Source organism: Danio rerio, chromosome 8 (genome assembly GCF_052040795.2).
Source record: "Danio rerio strain M-AB ecotype USA chromosome 8, GRCz13ab, whole genome shotgun sequence".
NCBI classification, from domain to species: Eukaryota; Metazoa; Chordata; class Actinopteri; order Cypriniformes; family Danionidae; genus Danio; species Danio rerio.
Genome location: NC_141028.1, coordinates 753,805 through 772,625, shown reverse-complemented (window position 1 = coordinate 772,625; position 18,821 = coordinate 753,805). Strand labels below are relative to the sequence as shown.

The window sequence follows — 18,821 nt, the reverse complement described above, 5'->3', positions numbered from 1 at the left end:
TTACAGCTACTCCGTTGCTAATAGTTAAAAAGTACAACTGAATTGTATTAGCTATTATTATTAGGCAATTAGGCAAAGAAATTAGCATCACCTGTAATATTAATAAGCTTTCAAGGTGAATGTAGGTAGATTAGGTGGTGTTAATTATTGGAGTGTTAATGTACAAAACCAATGTAAATAGTCAAATAATTTGATCAGTTTTTCAGCATGTCCAGATTTAAATGGAAATGTTCGTCTTTGAACTATTACGGTAATTGACCAATTAAGTCTCCAAGCATTCAATGCTGAACAGTCTGAAAACAGTCTGGATATTTTTAGAAATCACTTTAAAAGATTAATAATAAATAGCTACTCAAAGTATTTTGAAGTGTCCTGGATCTCACTATAGGCACTATTTTAACAATCTAGATGCAGTCTAGATCATTAAGTCTGCAGCTCATGGCACAAAAGCATTAAGGCCGTGTCTGAATCCGCTTTTGCTATTGTGAGGATGGATAAATCCGCTCTGGGCCCGGCGCATGCTCTAACAGGGCTGTGCTGATTCTCTTCATGAGTTCTGGGTGTGTTTTGAGCATAACCTGCATTAAACCAATCAGAGTCTCGTCTCTCACTCCCTTTAAGAGTCAGTTGTGTCGCTCTATGGTGTATTTGCTATTTACATGGCGACTCTGTAAGTGTAAAAACTGAACGCTTCACTGGCGAGAAAACTGTTAAACAGAGCATCTGCAGCACGAGGATAAAGAACCAGCCTCCTCCATTCAGCCTCTTTACTTTCTCTTTACTTTTCTTTACTTTGCTGCATACTAAAGATCTGCGCAGGACTAAATTTTGAATCCCGCACCCGCCAGGTTTTAGCCCGAACCCGACCGCTCCCGCTTATATTAAGAATTTGTTGTCTCTCTCTCTCTCTCTCTCTCTCTCTCTCTCTCTCTCTCTCTCTCTCTCTCTCTCTCTCTCTCTCTCTCTCTCTCTCTCTCTCTCTCTCTCATACGCATGCGCGCGCACTAACACACACACAAGCACCAAGCAGACACACAGGCGTTTGCTGTTATATCAACTCAAAGGCTTGTAATACCATGTATCAAGTACCAGTGTAATACCAAAAAGTTTTATATAAAGGTATATAAATACTGAGTCGCGCCAGCTCCGGGCCGCAGCGCACATTACTCTCGGGCTCGCACTAACACACACACACACACACACACAAGCACCAAGCACACACACAGGCAAAGCTCTCTCTCTCTCATTCACATTGCAATATCCGCGATATTGCTAGACAGCCCGCTCCCGTCCCAAATTAAACCCGATACCGACCGCTCCCGCGATTTATTCGGAAATTTATTCCCGCACAGCAGAAATCTGGTCTGGTCCTGCGGCGCCCGCGGGAATGCAGACCTCTACTGCATACCTGCCAACACTTCCCGGGAGTCTCCCGTATTTCAGACCCAGCTCCTGGCCATCTCCCCTATTGTTCTGTCTCCCAGAAAACTCCCGGAATACCAGCCCAACCCCCACCCCCCCTGCTCCTCAGCTTTTTGGTACAGTCCAGTCCCCATGGGCACCGAGACCAACATGCAACATCCCCCCCCTACCGCTCTTCACTTGGTGCAGCCCCCCTACCTCCCCCCTTCCTCACTTCGCGGTGGAAACTCTCTCCACTAAACACATCCATTAGCCCACATGTTTAATCTCCTTTGATAAGCTCAAAGATTTGCTTCAAAATTATGTCTAAATTCAGTTCTAATCTCCAGCAGAGGAATAAATGAACAATAATAATGAAGTGTGCTCAGAAAACTGAGTGATATCCAAACACACGTCCTGTTCTTATCCTCATATGCTGATGCAGACGTCTCCAAAACCCCACAGCTGGACACATCTACACTTGTGTTTATTATAAATGTGCAGATAATCAATAATACTGATCATAATAATCTCATTATACAGATGCAGACCGTCATCAATAAACTGAAGAAGGCATGGAGGCAGTGCTGTTTATATTGATGGAGGAAATCCTCATTTCTGGGTCATTTTAATCCTTTAATTGTTCATCTTTAAAGATATCTGTGTGTTGCTGATCATCCTGTGTGTATTCAGCTGTGTGTAAGTGTTTAAGACACATAACTAACACGCTCTGCTGGACTTTAGAGCAGCTGTTAGTTGGTCAATTGCGCAGTTTATTTCAGTTCCTCAGAATAGCAGTGAATAATTGAATGTTGACGTTTCTGATGATGGGAATTCATCCACTGCTCTTTCTGCTGTGTGTTTCTTTTTTATCCACAGCCAGTACTAAGTAAATGTGTGTGTGTTTTCAGATGTTCCCGATGTGCTCGTACGAACTGAAGCTGACGCCGCAGACTCTTCCGTCTCTGTTTCTGCCCCAAAGATCTCCATCCCAGCCTCCGCTCATCACTTCTGCTTCTCTCTGGACCTGCGCAGCATCCGAGACCTGAGGACCAGCTCACCTGTTAACTGCTACCTCAGGTGAGGCTTTGAAATCTGCTGCTTTATTGGATGTTTTCCCTCAACCACACTGACACAGAGCAGCAGCGTTTTAGAATGAAAACGGCGTCTTTGGCGTTTCCAAAATGCTCTGTTTTCGGCGCACGAAAACTGCGGCGTAGGTGGACGGATGGCGTAACCGTAGCCAAACTTATGCGCTTTAAAACTAAAACGCACGCAGGTTTGCAAAGTGCAAACCCCACCTAAAGTTGAGGCGCAGATGAGAGCGATCATGACACGTGGTGAATATTGATCCGCCTGCTGAGATCAATCGAGTACGCGCTTCTTGGAGAAGGTGCCCGAATCATCATGCGTTGCATTCACTGCGTGTTCAGCGCAAATGTCCGCTAAAAGTCAAATCTAATACTGTATCATCGCCAAAGAAGCTCGCCTTTACTAAGTTTACACTGAAACTGCGACTCATAACAAACAGCGGTATTGCGCCGATGCTCAACCTGCTCATAAATTGGGTCGGCTGACTCGCCTGCTTTTCCACAAACACAGAAAAATGAAAATCAGCTCCGACGGAACATTTAAATTGACACAAACTGAAACCAAAATTTTTAAAGAGTGATAGAAGTGAGACTTTACTTACTTTCTTTTGCCTATTCTTTCTTGAGGTGTATATTATTTTTTTTATTTAGTTAGGCTACTGATGACTGTTTTGCAGCTTTCAGTCTTGAATTTAATATTTTATTATAATCTTTTGTTTGTTTTGCAGCAGAAATATTATTTATTAAACTGACATGCATATATATGCTGTTTAGCAGTACAAAATAAATATTTCTTACTGCAATGCTTCATTTTTGTTTGATGCAAACTATACATTTATTTTTCATAAAGTAACAAACTTTTTATAGCAGATAACTTGCATTCAAGCACATTGAAGGCAGCATGATGATGAGAAATGTAATTCATTGTTACTATTATTGTCATTTTCATCATCATTAATATTCTAGAATTATAATACATACACATTTTGGAATTATTGCACACAAATATCAATGTCATCTCAGCATTAGATAGTTGTTTCTGGTTTTTGTTAGTCCTAATTAATGTTGTTTTAAAATACAATAAGTCCCTTAAAATACAATTTGCAGCGGTGCTCAATCATTTTTGGTGGGTGCTTCTAAATTTTTTCTGGTGCTATTAAATTTTTGAAGTTGGGAGCACCGGCGCTACCAAATAAAAAAGTTAATTTCGAGCCCTGTTTTGTATGGAATATAATTTCGTTGAATGAATATGACTCTATCTTGTTTTCTAACTGTGCAGAGACGTAGCTGCTTAATTTTGCCAACTGTGCTACTTTATTTCAATACTGTTGATTATGGTGGTACTTGTTTCCAGTGAAGACTTAGAGAAACTTGTTCATGCTTTTATCAGCAGCAGGGTGGATTACTGTAATGGACTCCTCACTGGTCTTCCTAAAAAGACAGTCAGACAGTTACAGCTCATCCAGAACACTGCTGCCAGGATTCTGACCAGAAGCAGAAAATCAGAGCACATCACACCTGTCCTCAGGTCTCTACACTGGCTCCCAGTTACATTCAGAATAGAGTTTAAAGTATTATTACTGGTCTATAAATCACTAAATGGCCTTGGACCTCAATACATTACAGATATGCTCACTGAATACAAACCTAACAGATCACTCAGATCTTTAGGATCAAATAAACTAGAAGTTCCAAGAGTTCAGTCAAAGCAGGGTGAATCTGCCTTCAGCCACTAACAGCGCCCCCCGCTGCTGGAATCAGCTTCCAGAAATGATCAGATGTGCTCCAACATTAGGCATGTTCAAATCAATGACTGTAAAAAATATGGACGACGCGACAGCCCCTTTTCCTATTGAACGCCTTGAGGGCAAAACGCCTGCTTGACGGGCACAAACTGTCGCAAAAGACTGCTGAAACTAAAGCCTTGACATGCGCAGAAGGACTGTCTGATGGAGCCAGAGGAGGAGCCGCGAAAATGAGCGGAGTCGAGCTTCCAACCAAACGCTTTATGTAAAATCAACCACGCCCCCCGAACTTCTCAGCATGCGTTTGCTGTCATATCAACACAAATAGATGTAATAACGTTAACAAATATGAGGGTTTTATATATTCAATCTCGCCAGCTCCGGGCCGCAGAGCATAACCTACTCGTGGCGTCGCGGGCTAATTCCGGCTCGCATGCGGCAGCGCCGGCTCGCTCGGCCGCCGCATCTGCCTCGATTGACTGGAGTGAGTACAGGCATCCGGAGTAGGTCCAGCAGAGGTAGTCAGTCTGAGCTCTGAGGGGTAAATCTCCGACAGGCGAGAATCTAGCTGGAACTGGCCCGAGAGTATTTTGCTATCTGGGTGGCTAGGCGTGTATCAGCAAACTAATAAAGCCCGAAAAAAGCCCTGACCTTAGCGAATAAACAGTGTTCCACCAGGATCATGTATGTCAGAAACTGTAGTTTACTGCTGAACTCATTTTGTCATGGTAAAATAACACAGAAATCGAATAATAACCCTTCAGTCTCCTGCTGAAGCTCAGACGCCGCGCTTTGAGAATCTGTCAATCACAGCTGTCAATCACGATGACACGCCCAGCATTAAATTACTGCTAAAAACAAACTGTTTACACAAATGAAGATCTGCACCTATTTCAGCACAATAACCAGTGCCTTAATCCACCAGAACCATCTTTCGGGACATTTTATTGCAAGTGTAATACATTTTTTTATTTGGGCTCAAGTCTCCTTCATTAACACGGAGGAGGCGGGCTTTATGACTTGTACTGCAGCCAGCCCCCAGGGGGCGATCTAACGGCCAAGACCTTCACTCAAACGCAGGCTCTGTATGGGGCGTCTGCAGACATGGATCCAGGCAGTTTTACGCCCCACAGCTTTACGCCCCTGTTGTTCCTAATGTGTTCAGTAGGGGGGGGGATGAAAGATACATGACCACATAATACATTTGAAGTCAACGCTCCCAGATTATTAAATGTCCTGGTAATAAATATATATAATTTTAATTAGATTACGCTAAATATGAACGCTAGATTAATGTATCATAAAGTGAGTTATAAACTTACTATAAAACATGCAGAATTGATACACTTACCAAATAATTCCAGATTTGCAAAAGCTCTATTGCAAATTAATTTAGATTAATTTAATTTAAAAAATTAAAAACACAAGTTGTTGGATACTGTAATGGTTAATTGTAGCCTAGCAATAGGTTTTCATTTAGAGATATGCATTTGTTGTATTGTTTCTATGTAAATTTGCATTTTGAAAATAACAAAATGATAACCAAACAATACAGTGTAATATGGAGTAATGATATGCTTTAATAAGAATGAAGAGGTATTGTTACAATAAATATTATGAAAAAATAAGGGATAAACAATATGATTGCATGTACAATGCAAACTTCATTGGTAATATATAAAATGTACTTTATAGCTATATGAACAAAAATGAGTAGACCATTTATAATTGTGAGTTTCTATATACATTTATAGATAAAGGATAGTTTAATTGTTTAAACTAGAACAGGATTGTATTATATTGATTGTAATTGAAAGCAATGCAATTTTAAAATTTAAAATAAAATCAATTAAATTTTCAGATCTGTTTCGATTTATTTCAATATTTAAGAAAGTCAAATTTGTAGGAATAATGTAGTGTTGTTGAAGTGTAGATTTGGCTGACAACCCAGACCATGCAAGTGTATTTTCTAATCTATGAGGAAAATATATATCTTTAAATAATTATAAAATATATAATAATTACTCCCTTGCTGAGACAAAAAGGTAAAAGAAAATTCGCCTACATAACACACTTTCTTATGTAGCTTAATGTTCTTTTACTCTTTTGTTGATGTAAAACATGTAGCTGGCCTGCACATAGTTAGCTAAAATTGAGTCAAACTAACACACTGCTGTTATACTACACCAATTTGTTTGTGTTGACATACACTCATATCGACCTTAATCTAATAAAAAAGGTTTAAGTTTCATGTTTGCTAATGTTTTAAACACGTATTTAACATAGATACCTCTTCATGGTGTTGCGTTTGGTTGGGTGTGATAAAGTTCTGGAGGCTTAAAATAATACTGTACTGCCTCCCTCTACTGGACACAACAGGAACAACAGGGCCGTAAAACTGCTTGGGCCGTAGATCTGTCTGGATCCAAGTCTGCAGCCTCCCCCTACTCACGTGGTTCAAATCCAGACTGAAAACTCATCTGTTTAGCTGTGCCTTTACTGAATGAGCACTGTGCTGCGTCCGACAGATCGCACTATTATTTTTTTTCGTTTTCTTTTTCATTCTTTTATAACCTATTTTAACACATTTTAATTTGTTTTTATCTGTTTTTAATCATGTTTATTGTCTGCATTTTATGTCCTAAACTTGTCTTTTTTATTCTTGTTTATGTAAAGCACTTTGAATTGCCACTGTGTATGAAATGTGCTATATAAATAAACTTGCCTTGCCTTGGAGAGACTATGTTTTCTGAAGTGGTACTTGGTGAAAATACTTTGAGAACCACTGTTCTAAAGTATATATAATCATATTTCGCTAACACTTTACAATAAGGTTCATTAGTTAATGCATTTACTAACATGATCTAATCATGAACAACACATGTAGAGCATTTATTAATCATAACTGAACATTTACTAATGCATTATTAACATCCAAACTCATGCTTGTTAACATTAGTTAATGCACCATGAGTTAACATGAACTAACACTGAACTACTGTATTTTCATTAACTAACGTTAACTAACATGAACAAATACAGTAGTAAATGTATGGTTTATTGTTTGTTCATGTTAGTAAATGCATTAATTAACATTAACTAATGAACCTTATTGTAAAGTGTGACTCATATTTCTCACTTTATTTAGAACTTCAGGACAAATGTTTAATTAAATGTAGAAATACCTAATGACAGTGTTCCTGCTGGTGTTGTAACCCGGTTTTCTGTTGTCAGATATGCATATCAGTTCTTCGGCAGTGCAGCTCCCATCATGACCAGCCCGGCGGTGGAGGTGAAGAAGAGCACGGAGGTGTTTTTACCAGAGTCTTACTGCGCTTTCGACTTCGCAGCGCTGCCCAATCAGCTGCAGGACACTTTCCTCAGGTCAGACCACGTCAGATATCATGCCTGCATTTCTAAAGGCTTTAAGGAGACCCAATAATACAGATTTTATCACTGTTTATTCTCCCTCAAGTGGTTCCAAACCTTTGTGTGTGTAAGTGGGGCTGGTATTCATGGTGTTCTGGGCACCAAACGTCCCCAGCAGCAGCAGTAAATGTTGATGTTGTGTGTTGATTGTTGTGGTTTCTATGAGAAAAAGGGTTGATAAATCAGACAGAATGAAGGAGTGTGGAGATGGAGAAGAGCAGAGAGTGTGTGTGAGGGAGAAAATACAGTCTGTACAGCACACACACATCACTACAGCTGTGAGGAAAGACCATAAAACATGAACACCTAATGTGTGTGTGTTTGTGTGTTCAGGGTTCCTCTGCTGGTGGAGATGTGGCACCGAGAGCCGGGTTCTGGGGATGTTCTGCTGGGTTCAGTCAGTATTCTTCTGTCTCGGCTGCTGAGCTCAGAGAAAACTCGATTCCTGGACGCGTCCGGCCGACAGCACTGGAGGAGGAGCTGCACAGAGAGAGTCCCCATCAGGACAGCAGACGGGTACACATACACACACACACACACACACACTGCACAGTATGTAGAGTGTATCCCTCAGCTGGACAGTATCATAGTTCACTTTTTCCAGTGTAGTTGATGTAGAGGCCAGCACTACACTGATCTGACCTGCAGATGGCAGCACAAAACACACAATGAGGAAATGTGAATCTGATGCGGATCTAAAGAGAGTGCATCTCTCTGGACACTATAGATCACTACTAATGGATCTTATTTCTTGATATATAAATTTTGGTATATGAGAATCATTTTGATGGATGATTATTGTAGGGAGCATTACTTCTGTGTGTGTGTGTGTGTGTGTGTGTGTGTGTGTGTGTGTGTGTGTGTACATGTTTTTGTGACATATCAGGACACAAATCTGTATAATGACATGGGTATGACACAGGTATCACAAAAAGCAGGTGAAATATGAGGACATTGGTGACGTCCTCGTTTCTCAAAATGCCTATAAATCCTACAGGATGAGTTTAATCAGAGAGTAAAGCTGCACAGTCTCTTGTGATGGTTGGGTTTAGGGGTAGGGTGAGGGCAATATAATATACGGTTTGGACTGTATAAAATGAATGGAAACCTATGTAATGTCCCCACTTTTCACAAAAACAAATGTGTGTGCATGTGCAGGTCTGAGAAGCTGGCTGAGCTCTGTTATGTGGCCGTTCTTGAAGATCTGGGCTTCGTGAAAACTCAAAACATCCTCGTCTCTGAATCCTCACAGGTGCGTCTCGACTCTGCACTGAACAGCTTATTCTAGAAGACGAACGCTAAAACTATCGCTTAAAAACATTTTAATTCACTGTCATAAAATTAAATATTCACAATATGTTAAAAACTACGAACAGTCACTGAAAAACTAAATAAAATAATAACGAATACAACTTATTTATTGTTTAATAAACAATATTTTTTAGAATTAATAATCACTGTGTTGTATACAGTTGAAGTCAAAATTATTCGCCCCCTTTTTTTAAATATCTCCCAAATGATGTTGAACAGACTCAGGAAATGTTCACAGTATGTCTGATAATATTTGTTCTTCTGGAGAAACATCATTTGAACATCATTTGAACATCATTTTAGGCACAAAATTATTAGCCTCTGTAAGCTAAATTTTTTATCGATAATCTACAGAACAAACCATCATTATACAATAACTTGCCTAATTACCCTAACCTGCCTAGTTACCCTAATTACCCTAGTGAAGCCTGTAAATGTCACTTTAAGCTGTATAGAAGTGTCTTGAAGAATATCTAGTCTAATATTATTTACTGTCATCATGATGAAGAGGAAATAAATCAGTTATTAGAGATGAGTTATTAACACTATTATGATTAGAAATGTGTTGAAAAAGTCTTCTCTCATCTAATAAAAAATAAACAAGCGCTCTAACAGTTCAGGGGGGCTAATAATTCTGACTTCAACTGTAATCTGAACTGTTTAGAGAAACCAGCAGATGAAGACACTTTAACACACAAACAGCATTATACAGTTACACATTATAACTAAAAAATCTGAATTGTGTTTTGAACTGAACCCAAATTGGCACACTCCAGAACCAGAATATTAAATTATGAAAAGGCATACCTGATAAATCATATTCAACTATGAGTATATTTTTGGGTGAATTTTATGTATTTATATTTTACATGTTTGTCTAACTGCACTGCACTGGCGCAGTAGGTAGTGCTGTCGCCTCACAGCAAGAGGGTCGCTGGTTCAAACCTCGGCTCAGTTGGTGTTTCTGTGTGGAGTTTGCATGTTCTCCCTGCCTTCGCGTGGGTTTCCTCCAGGTGCTCCGGTTTCCCCCACAGTCCAAACACATGTGGTACAGGTGTGTGTGGATGTTTCTCAGAGATGGGTTGCGGCTGGAAGGGCATCCACTGGGTAAAAACTTGCTGGATAAGTTGGCGGCTCATTCCGCTGTGGCGACCCCGGATTAATAAAGGGACTAAGCCGACAAGAAAATTAATTTTTTCGTGTAATATTTTATTCATATTCATTTTTCCCTGACATTGCCACAAGTTGCTGATGTGGCAATAAATAAATAATAAATAAACAAAGCCATTAATGAAACAAACCAACACTAAACTGAAGTGTACAGCAAACTTAAAAATAGCTTAGAAATAAGACTCATTTTTTAAAAAGCAAAGCTGTTTTTGACCTTACTCTGGAATGCAGAAGTGCGCTGGTTTTCTGATTCATTCGTTTTCTTTTCGGCTTAGTCTCTTTATTAATCTGGGGTCGCCACATCGGAATGAACCTATCCAGCTTAGGATAGCCAGGATTAGCCAACTTATCCAGCATATGTTTCACACAGCGGATGCAACCCATCACTGGGAAACATCCATACACTCTCATTCACACACATACACTACGGGCAATTTAGCTTACCCCGTTCACCGCATGTCTGGACTGTGGGGGAAACTGGAGCACCCGGAGGAAACCCGCGCCAACATGGGGAGAACATGCAAACTCCACACTGAAATGCCAACTAACTCTCCAGGGGCTCGAACCAGCGACCTTCCTATTGTAAGGTGATTGTGCTTCCCACTGTGCTGTTCTGTTTTTCTGGTTTGTTTGAGAAAATTTTATTCAGTTTTCTATCACTAGGAATAATAAATGGTAAAAAACGGTCAAACTACTTGCTCTACAAACAAGTGTGTTCATGACTATACATAAAACGTAGAATAATATAATAGGAAAATATCAGTTTGCAGCATCAACAGCAGAACAAGCTGTCTTTAACCTCTGAAAACAATGCAAGCGAACAAGATTCCTTTAAGAATAAGGGCTGCGTCTCAATCACCCTAGCTCCTGAGGTCATTCATCAGCAGGTCATGTGCACTAATAATGATCTCGGTTCACTACACTGAGCGTGACATGAGCACATCCTCATTGTTCATCATCAAACTGGAGTTTATAGACAACAGTAGTTCTAATCATGTTCATATATTAATGTAATGTATAATATATATATTAAAAGCACATTACAGCTGAATAATGTAATGTGTTTCATAAACCAGAAACATTTCAATCATTAAACTATTATAAATGTTTAATAGGATGTATCTAGCTCTGTGTGTTTGTGTGAAAAATAAATAAGGAACAAGTTTATTTTAGAAAACATCTCTCGATTCTCGTTACGTTTGATGATTTTGGTCACGACATTCATATTTTGCACTTCTGTATAATATAAGGGCACATGCAGTAGTGTGTATCACTGCGCCCTGATTTTCATGTTGCATTGTGGGACATTTCAGGGTGGAAGCGATTCGTTTCACTGAAGTAATTTTGTTATTGAGACAGCACTAAAAATATCTGACGCCCTGATCAGTGCACTGACTAGTAAACAAGGGTGCTGATTGAGTTGCACCCAACGCCATTAATTTTCTTGATGAACAGATGTCGTGTGTGTGCGTGTGCATGTGTGTGTGTGTGTGTGTGTCAGGGGCCATCAGCAGCAGCGGCTCCTCCTGAGGGCCCCAGTGAGACTCTCACTCGACCCCGAGAGACCGTTGAGTACAAGGCAGCGCTGGAGCTAGAGATGTGGAAGGAGATGCAGGAGGACCTGTTCGATAACCAGGTTTGTGTGTTTGTGTGTGCAAGAGTGTTTGTTTGGATGAAATGCAACTAAAGATTATATCCCATGAAGACATTTTGTAAATTTCTTTCCGTAAAACAAAATCTTATATTTATTCATTTTTATTAAGTATATATATGGATATTAATATATATATATATATATAAACAACAGTTTTATCTGGTTCTTGAATCTATTTTGCCAGTAACATCACACAAGGCCTCTTCACCTCTGTGTATTACTCCGCCCACATACAGCAAGCAACAAGCAGGCTACAGTTTGACAAATATTACTGCTGTTCGACAGCAAAATGTACTTTTAAGGCTTTGTTTAGTGGAGAATGTAGTTGTTTAGATTGCAACTGCAGTTTATTTGTAAGAATAGTGCCTATTTTAAAATATTGACAATTTCTGAGAAAGCTCATCGACGGCTTTAGACAGTTGACGTTGTCTATCCACAAGATGGTGCCAGAACCGCATAATAAGCCCTTGCTCAGTGTGTTTTCTTGAGCGTGAATTAAAAAGCTGAAAAACGAAGGCCTCATGGTTTTTAAGGTGGACCGGATAGAGTCAATAAGAAGCAGTGAATAAGAAGCAGGATTCAGCCTTGTCCCTCCTTATCGCAAACACAACAGCAGTCTGGTGAGAAATCTCTGTAGACTGATGGCATTTCATGTCACGTTCAGCCTTATAATCTTAAAATGTGAGCAAAATTTTCTGTTTTCTGTCATCACCTTAAGGGGGTCACACACCAGAAGCGCTGCTTCACATTACGCTATAGAGAATCATTCAAACACCAGCTCTAAAGTGGCATTGGTGAAGTAGTAACGGTTTCTGCTGTTCTGACGTCAGCTGCAGATGTGAATGAATGGCGGAAAAAAGTAGTTCCTCATACAAAAGGGTTTTAGACTCTCTGTGTTGGATTTTCTGTTTTATATTCAAGATTGTGCCGTCGAACTGTTGTATAAAAGCAATATCACACTCGTAGCAGTGTGATATTGCGTTTATACACCTGCGGCCTCGTGCCAACGCACGCCTCCCACCAGTGCTGATATACAGCCATAGCACACTGCTACTCGTGTGATAATGCTCATATATATATATATATATATATATATATATATATATATATATATAATACTATTATCTAAGTAATATGGATTGCTGACAATAGAATTAGATTTTCTCTGCGTCCATTTTATTTTTTTATTTTTTAACAATTAATTTGTTTGTTGTTTCTCGATTAAAGGTTAGCAAACAAGATATCAATGGAAAGCTTGTTTATTCAGCGTTCGAGCAATGTTTAAATCTCAATCTCCAAAAATTGATGCTCATGACTGGTTTTGTCATTCAGGGTCACATATTTTTATTATTTGCTAATTAACAATAATCTTGTGAATTTTGCGTGCGTGTGCGTGTTCAGCTGAAGCAGAAGGAGCTGAACCACATGCAGGCGCTGGCGGAGGAGTGGAGGAAGAGAGATCACCAGCGGGAGGCGCTCATCAAGAAGAAGGTCAAAACACACACACATTTATACACATACTCTTCACACACACAAACACACATATGCACACTCAAAGACGAACACAGAGACATGCACTTATCACACTCAGCATAAACTCTTAACGCACATGCACACTGAACACATACATGCATACATATATACATACATACACACACACTAACACTCAACACACACACATACATATACAAATACACTCACTCATAACCATTCAACACACACTCAGCATAGTATGAGCTGTATATTTTTTTTATTTGATGAGTGGTGATTGAATCGCACGTTTATTTATTAATTAATATTTCGGATAATAATTTTATTATTGATCATTTAATGATTTATGACTGGCTCACAGGTTTATTTATTATATTAATTGTTAATGCTGGTTATTTTACCTGTTGTGTGTTTGTGTCAGGAGCTGGAGTTCAGTCTGCTGGAGGAGCAGCTGCAGAAAACACTGGCCGATCTGGAGCTCCGAGAGAAAGCCCTGGCCCACGCCGAGATGGAGGTCAGGCATCTTCCATCCATCCATTTTTTTATATATATATATATATATATATATATATATATATATATATATATATATATATATATATATATATATATATATATATATATATATATTTTTTTTTTTTTTTATATATATATATATATTTTTATATATATATATATATATATATATATATATATATATATATATATATATATATATATATATATAAAATATAAAATAATATTATTATTTTATATATAATATAAAATATTATATTATTAATATTATTTTTTTATTTAAATTTTTTATTTATAGATTTTTTTATTATTTATTTTTATTATTTATTTATTCTTTATTTTATTGTTTATTTAATTTTTTTATTTTATTTATTCTATTTTATTTTTATTTATTTATTTTTTTTATTTATACATTTTTTATATATGGATTTATTTATTGAGGCGTCACGGTGACAAAGTGGGTAGCACAATAGCTTCACAGCAAGAAGGTCGCTGGTTCGAAAAATATTTTTTAATATTTTTATTTAATTAATTAATTTATTTGTTATATTTACTTGTTTTTAATTTTTCATTATTTTTATATTTTTATTTAATTTTTAATATTTATTTATTTTAAATTTTTTTAATATATATTTTTTTATAAATCTTTATTTATTTAACAGTAAAACACTTTGAAAGTGTTTGAAAGACATTGAGAGTCAGGGGTTTTTTATATTGGTTTTTTCAAAGTCATGGAAAGTCAGGACATTGTTTGTCATTTTCAATTTGACCTCCTCATTTAATAAAATTAGTGCTGGGCAAAAATTAATCGTGATTAACCACATCCGAAATAAAAGTCAGTGTTGATGTAATTCAAGTGTGTGTAGAGTGTATATTTAGTATGTACATGTAAATACACGCATGCACATGTTTAAGAATGTTTGTTCATCTCTATATAATAATATTTGTGTGTGTATATATATATATATATATATATATATATATATATATATATATATATATATATATATATATATATATATATATATATACACACACATACACTTAAATATCTATGTTTGTATAATGTTACCAGTTGGAACCTACAGAGGCGATAAGGTCTTAAGATGTATGGAAAGAGTCTTAAAATGGTATTGAATTGCATTGTATATATCAAATTATACTGATTCCTGTCTATACCCTGAATAAGGTCTGTTGATAGCTGCTAATATTATACAAGCATGATAAGATCTAGTATACAGATGCATTGAGCATGGATGTACACTATAGCAGAACATTATGAACATATTTTGCAGATCAATATGATTAGATCGGTAATTGTACAGTCAAGGTATACAGTTAAATATAGTAGTGTGATGGGCAGTGTGCTGAGAGAAAGTTGCATAGATTTTTTTCCTTGTGTTTTGTATTGCCGCTGACGTGATGTGTGTGTGTGTGTGTGTGTCCTCCAGACGCAGCGGCTGCAGAGAGAGCTGCGCTGTGAGCATGAGTTGAGTCTGCGGGAGCTGCAGGACAGCGGCCGGCGTCTGCGAGAGGACTGCCAACATCAGCTGGAGCTGCAGAGGGCAAAGGTCACGCAGCTGGAGGATCAGCTGACCCGACAGCGACAGCAGGTGAACACACTGAACACGACCCCGGGGTCACGAGGTCAGGGGTCAGTGACGGCTGTCTATACTCTCTAATACAGAAGTCACACACTCACATCCTGATGGGCTAGTGTCAGGGCTCTAGATTTACGTCTTGTGTGCTGTTGGGTCATTCTCATCTACTCGGGGCTGATTTTGAGGGCTAATTCAGCCACGCTCAAATGTGATGATTTGTGCTGACAAATCTTATTTTAGCACATATTTTGGGAAAAAGCTTTGAAACTTTTCCAACTATACACTCTGTTCAGATTGACTCCCCTTTGGTGCTGTTGGTGCTGTTTCTGCTCCATTGACTTCCATTATGATCACATTTACTGATGGCAAAGCCATGACAGCAGATAATCATGCATGCTTGATTGCTGCTGGATTCCCTGTTGAGCAATGTGTAAGTTTTACTGTCGATCATAGTTTCTTTTAGGGCTGCACAATATATGGTTTCAGCATCAATACTGCAGTGTTTGCATCCGCAATAGTTCAATTCAATTCAGGTCAGCTTTATTAGTACAGCGCTTTTACAGTGTAGATTGTGTCAAAGCAGCTTCACATAGAAGATCATAGTAAATGTAAACAGTGTAGTTCAGTTCAGTTCAGTTCAGTGTGGTTTAATAATCACTACTGAGAGTCCAAACACTGAAGAGCAAACCTATCAATGCGCAGCTCTACAGATCCCAAACCATGCAAGCTAAAGGCGACAGCGGCGAGGAAAAAATGTCACCAATTATCGAACATGAAGAATTAAAAGTGTGTGTGTGTGTGTGTGTGTGTGTGTGTGTAATCTATAATCTGCTGTTTTACTCCACTGAACTCCATATAGAGCTTTTTCATGGCTGCTGCATGGAGGGCGCCATAGCGACCAGCGTCTTCCGGTAGAATGCTAAAAACTTCCGTTTACAGCGTGTACAACTGGTAATTTGCGCTCCGAAAATGGGTTTCAATGACGTTTTTAATGGATAACAGAGTGTTTTTGTGACACAACTTAGAAATGTGTCTGTTAAAGCCGTTATAATCTGTCACATGTGGTTCAAGAGCGTCAGAAATACGAGAAAAACGTTCTCCTAGTTCACGTGTCTGCCGTCAGAAATACAGTGTGTGTGTGTTCCCGGCCTAACACACACACACACACACACACACACACACACACACACACAGATAGAGAGAGAGAGCAAACCAGAGTACTGGCATGAAACTTAACAGGTATGAAAGTCGTGCAATTTACAAAAATGAGCAATAAAAGTCTGTTATTGATCCTCTGCTGCTGATTTGCTGTTCAATGTAATCTCGAGCCGTTTGTGTTTTATTTGGTGTGTTGTTTTCACCACGGTTTGTGTTTTTCTGTCATTTCGAAATGACACTCGCCTGTAATTTCACTTTGTCACAGTTATTAAATCAGTGTGTCAGTGGCACAGTACAGGCTACGTGTGTGTGTCAAACATTTTGCTGAATGACATGTGTTTGGGCTGGTTATATATTTGAAATAAAGAGAAAATGTTGACTTTAGCGATGACGAGGCTTCATTTAAACAGCAGAAGATGCCGTCTGACACCGAGGGGGAAACGCCTCACAGCAGCTGTTTTCCATCCTATTAGATCACATTTCTGTAAATGATCAGTCCAGGAGATGCTGCTGATGGACAACAGTATTAGATAAAGAGGATAAAAGCAGGTAAAATAGAGTAAAACTATCGTTTCAAAGCTGTCCAAATGTGACTGTTTACACGCATCAGCTGCCGACCGGAAGTTCTTCGCATTCTCCTTGCGCATACACGCAAAGCATCATGGGTAATTTTGTGTTCCAAGAAAAAGGTCTATAAAAACCAGAAACTCTTCAGCACAGGCATATCTAAAGGGTTAATGCTGACAACTGATGATCAACAGTAAAAATAACGCATTTCAAACACGCATCCAACAATACAGCTCAATAAACATTCTATTTGTTTACTCTATTTACCTGTATGGTTTAATTCTCTTCCTCACTTTAACAATAGTTTAAAGGTTCTCCATGTATGTGTATATAAATATATATATATATATATATATATAGTGTATATGGAACTCTGAATATTTTGCGTTTTATTACAGTATTATAGTTTTTAAAGCATATTTTTCGTAAGAAAACTGCTGATTTTTAGCCTAATTTTTTTTTCTTGATGATCTCTCACTTTAAGAAATAAAAGTACAGCACAAAGTGTATTAAAACTGTGAATAAATGAAATGCATATGTTAAATCAGAAAGGTCCGACCCTTCCTATCTGAACATGCAGCTCAACTCCTTGTTCAAGCTCTTGTTCTCTCCAGACTGGAGTACTGCAACTCTCTACTAGCCGGGCTCCCAGCTAACTCTATCAAGCCTCTTCATCTGCTCCAGAACACAGCAGCACGAGTGGTCTTTAATGAACCTAAAAGAGCACATGTCACTCCGCTGCTCATCCGTTTGCACTGGCTGCCAGTTGCTGCTCGCATCAAATTCAAAGCTCTGATGTTTGCTTATAAAGCGACTTCTGGCTTTGCTCCTTCTTATCTGCTCTCACTTCTGCAGATGTATGTGTCCTCCAGAAACTTGCGTTCTGTGAATGAACGTCGCCTCGTGGTTCCATCCCAAAGAGGGAAGAAATCACTTTCCTGAACTCTCGCATTCAATCTGCCCAGTTGGTGGAATGAACTCCCTAACTGCATCAGAACAGCAGAGTCACTCGCTGTCTTCAAGAAACCACTAAAAACTCAACTATTTAGTCTCCACTTCACTTCCTAATCTGCAATTGCCTCTCTGGCTCCACCGCTAACTGTACTACAGAAAAAAAATACTAATGTTTTGCTTCTTCCACTTTACACACCTGAAACTCGCCTACAGCACTTCTTCACTGTTGCTCTTAGTTGTGTAAATTGCTTCCTTGTCCTCATTTGTAAGTCGCTTTGGATAAAAGCATCTGCTAAATGACTAAATGTAAATCAGTGAATTTGAGTGTTATTAATAATAAAACTGCAACACTGGTGAAAAAAGTTTGTTCTGTTAAACACAAAAGAAAATATTTTGAAGAATGCTGAAAATCTGTAACCATTGACTTCCATTGTAGGAAAACAAATACTGTGGAAGTCGATGGTTACAGGTTTTCAACATTCTTCAAAAAATCTTCTTTTGTGTTCAACAGAACAAATGTTTCTCATCAGTGTTGCGGTTTGATTTCTGTTGATTATTAATAACACTTTAACATGCTCTGTACTCTATTTTACATTAATTTCTTATACTGAAATAAAAGATCAAGCAAAAAAAAAAAAAAAACATGCTCAGAATCAGAGTAGTTTTACAGAATTGACAGAATTTGGATGTCTGGGTGATCAGTCCCTTAAAGTCAGTTTGTAAAGAAAAATGA

The 18,821-nt window shown here is 38.3% G+C and overlaps 1 protein-coding gene across 1 annotated transcript in view; it reads left to right on the top strand.

Annotated features, from left to right (window-relative positions):
• Positions 1-18,821, top strand: part of cep120 (centrosomal protein 120) — a 45,094-nt gene that overhangs the window by 13,453 nt on the left and 12,820 nt on the right. The window contains exons 9-16 of the mRNA XM_087264107.1: positions 2,313-2,481; positions 7,472-7,621; positions 8,000-8,182; positions 8,825-8,918; positions 11,649-11,783; positions 13,203-13,292; positions 13,714-13,806; positions 15,260-15,421. Of these exons, the coding sequence (XP_087120233.1) occupies positions 2,313-2,481; positions 7,472-7,621; positions 8,000-8,182; positions 8,825-8,918; positions 11,649-11,783; positions 13,203-13,292; positions 13,714-13,806; positions 15,260-15,421 (1,076 nt within the window). The remainder of the gene's footprint in view (positions 1-2,312; positions 2,482-7,471; positions 7,622-7,999; positions 8,183-8,824; positions 8,919-11,648; positions 11,784-13,202; positions 13,293-13,713; positions 13,807-15,259; positions 15,422-18,821) is intronic.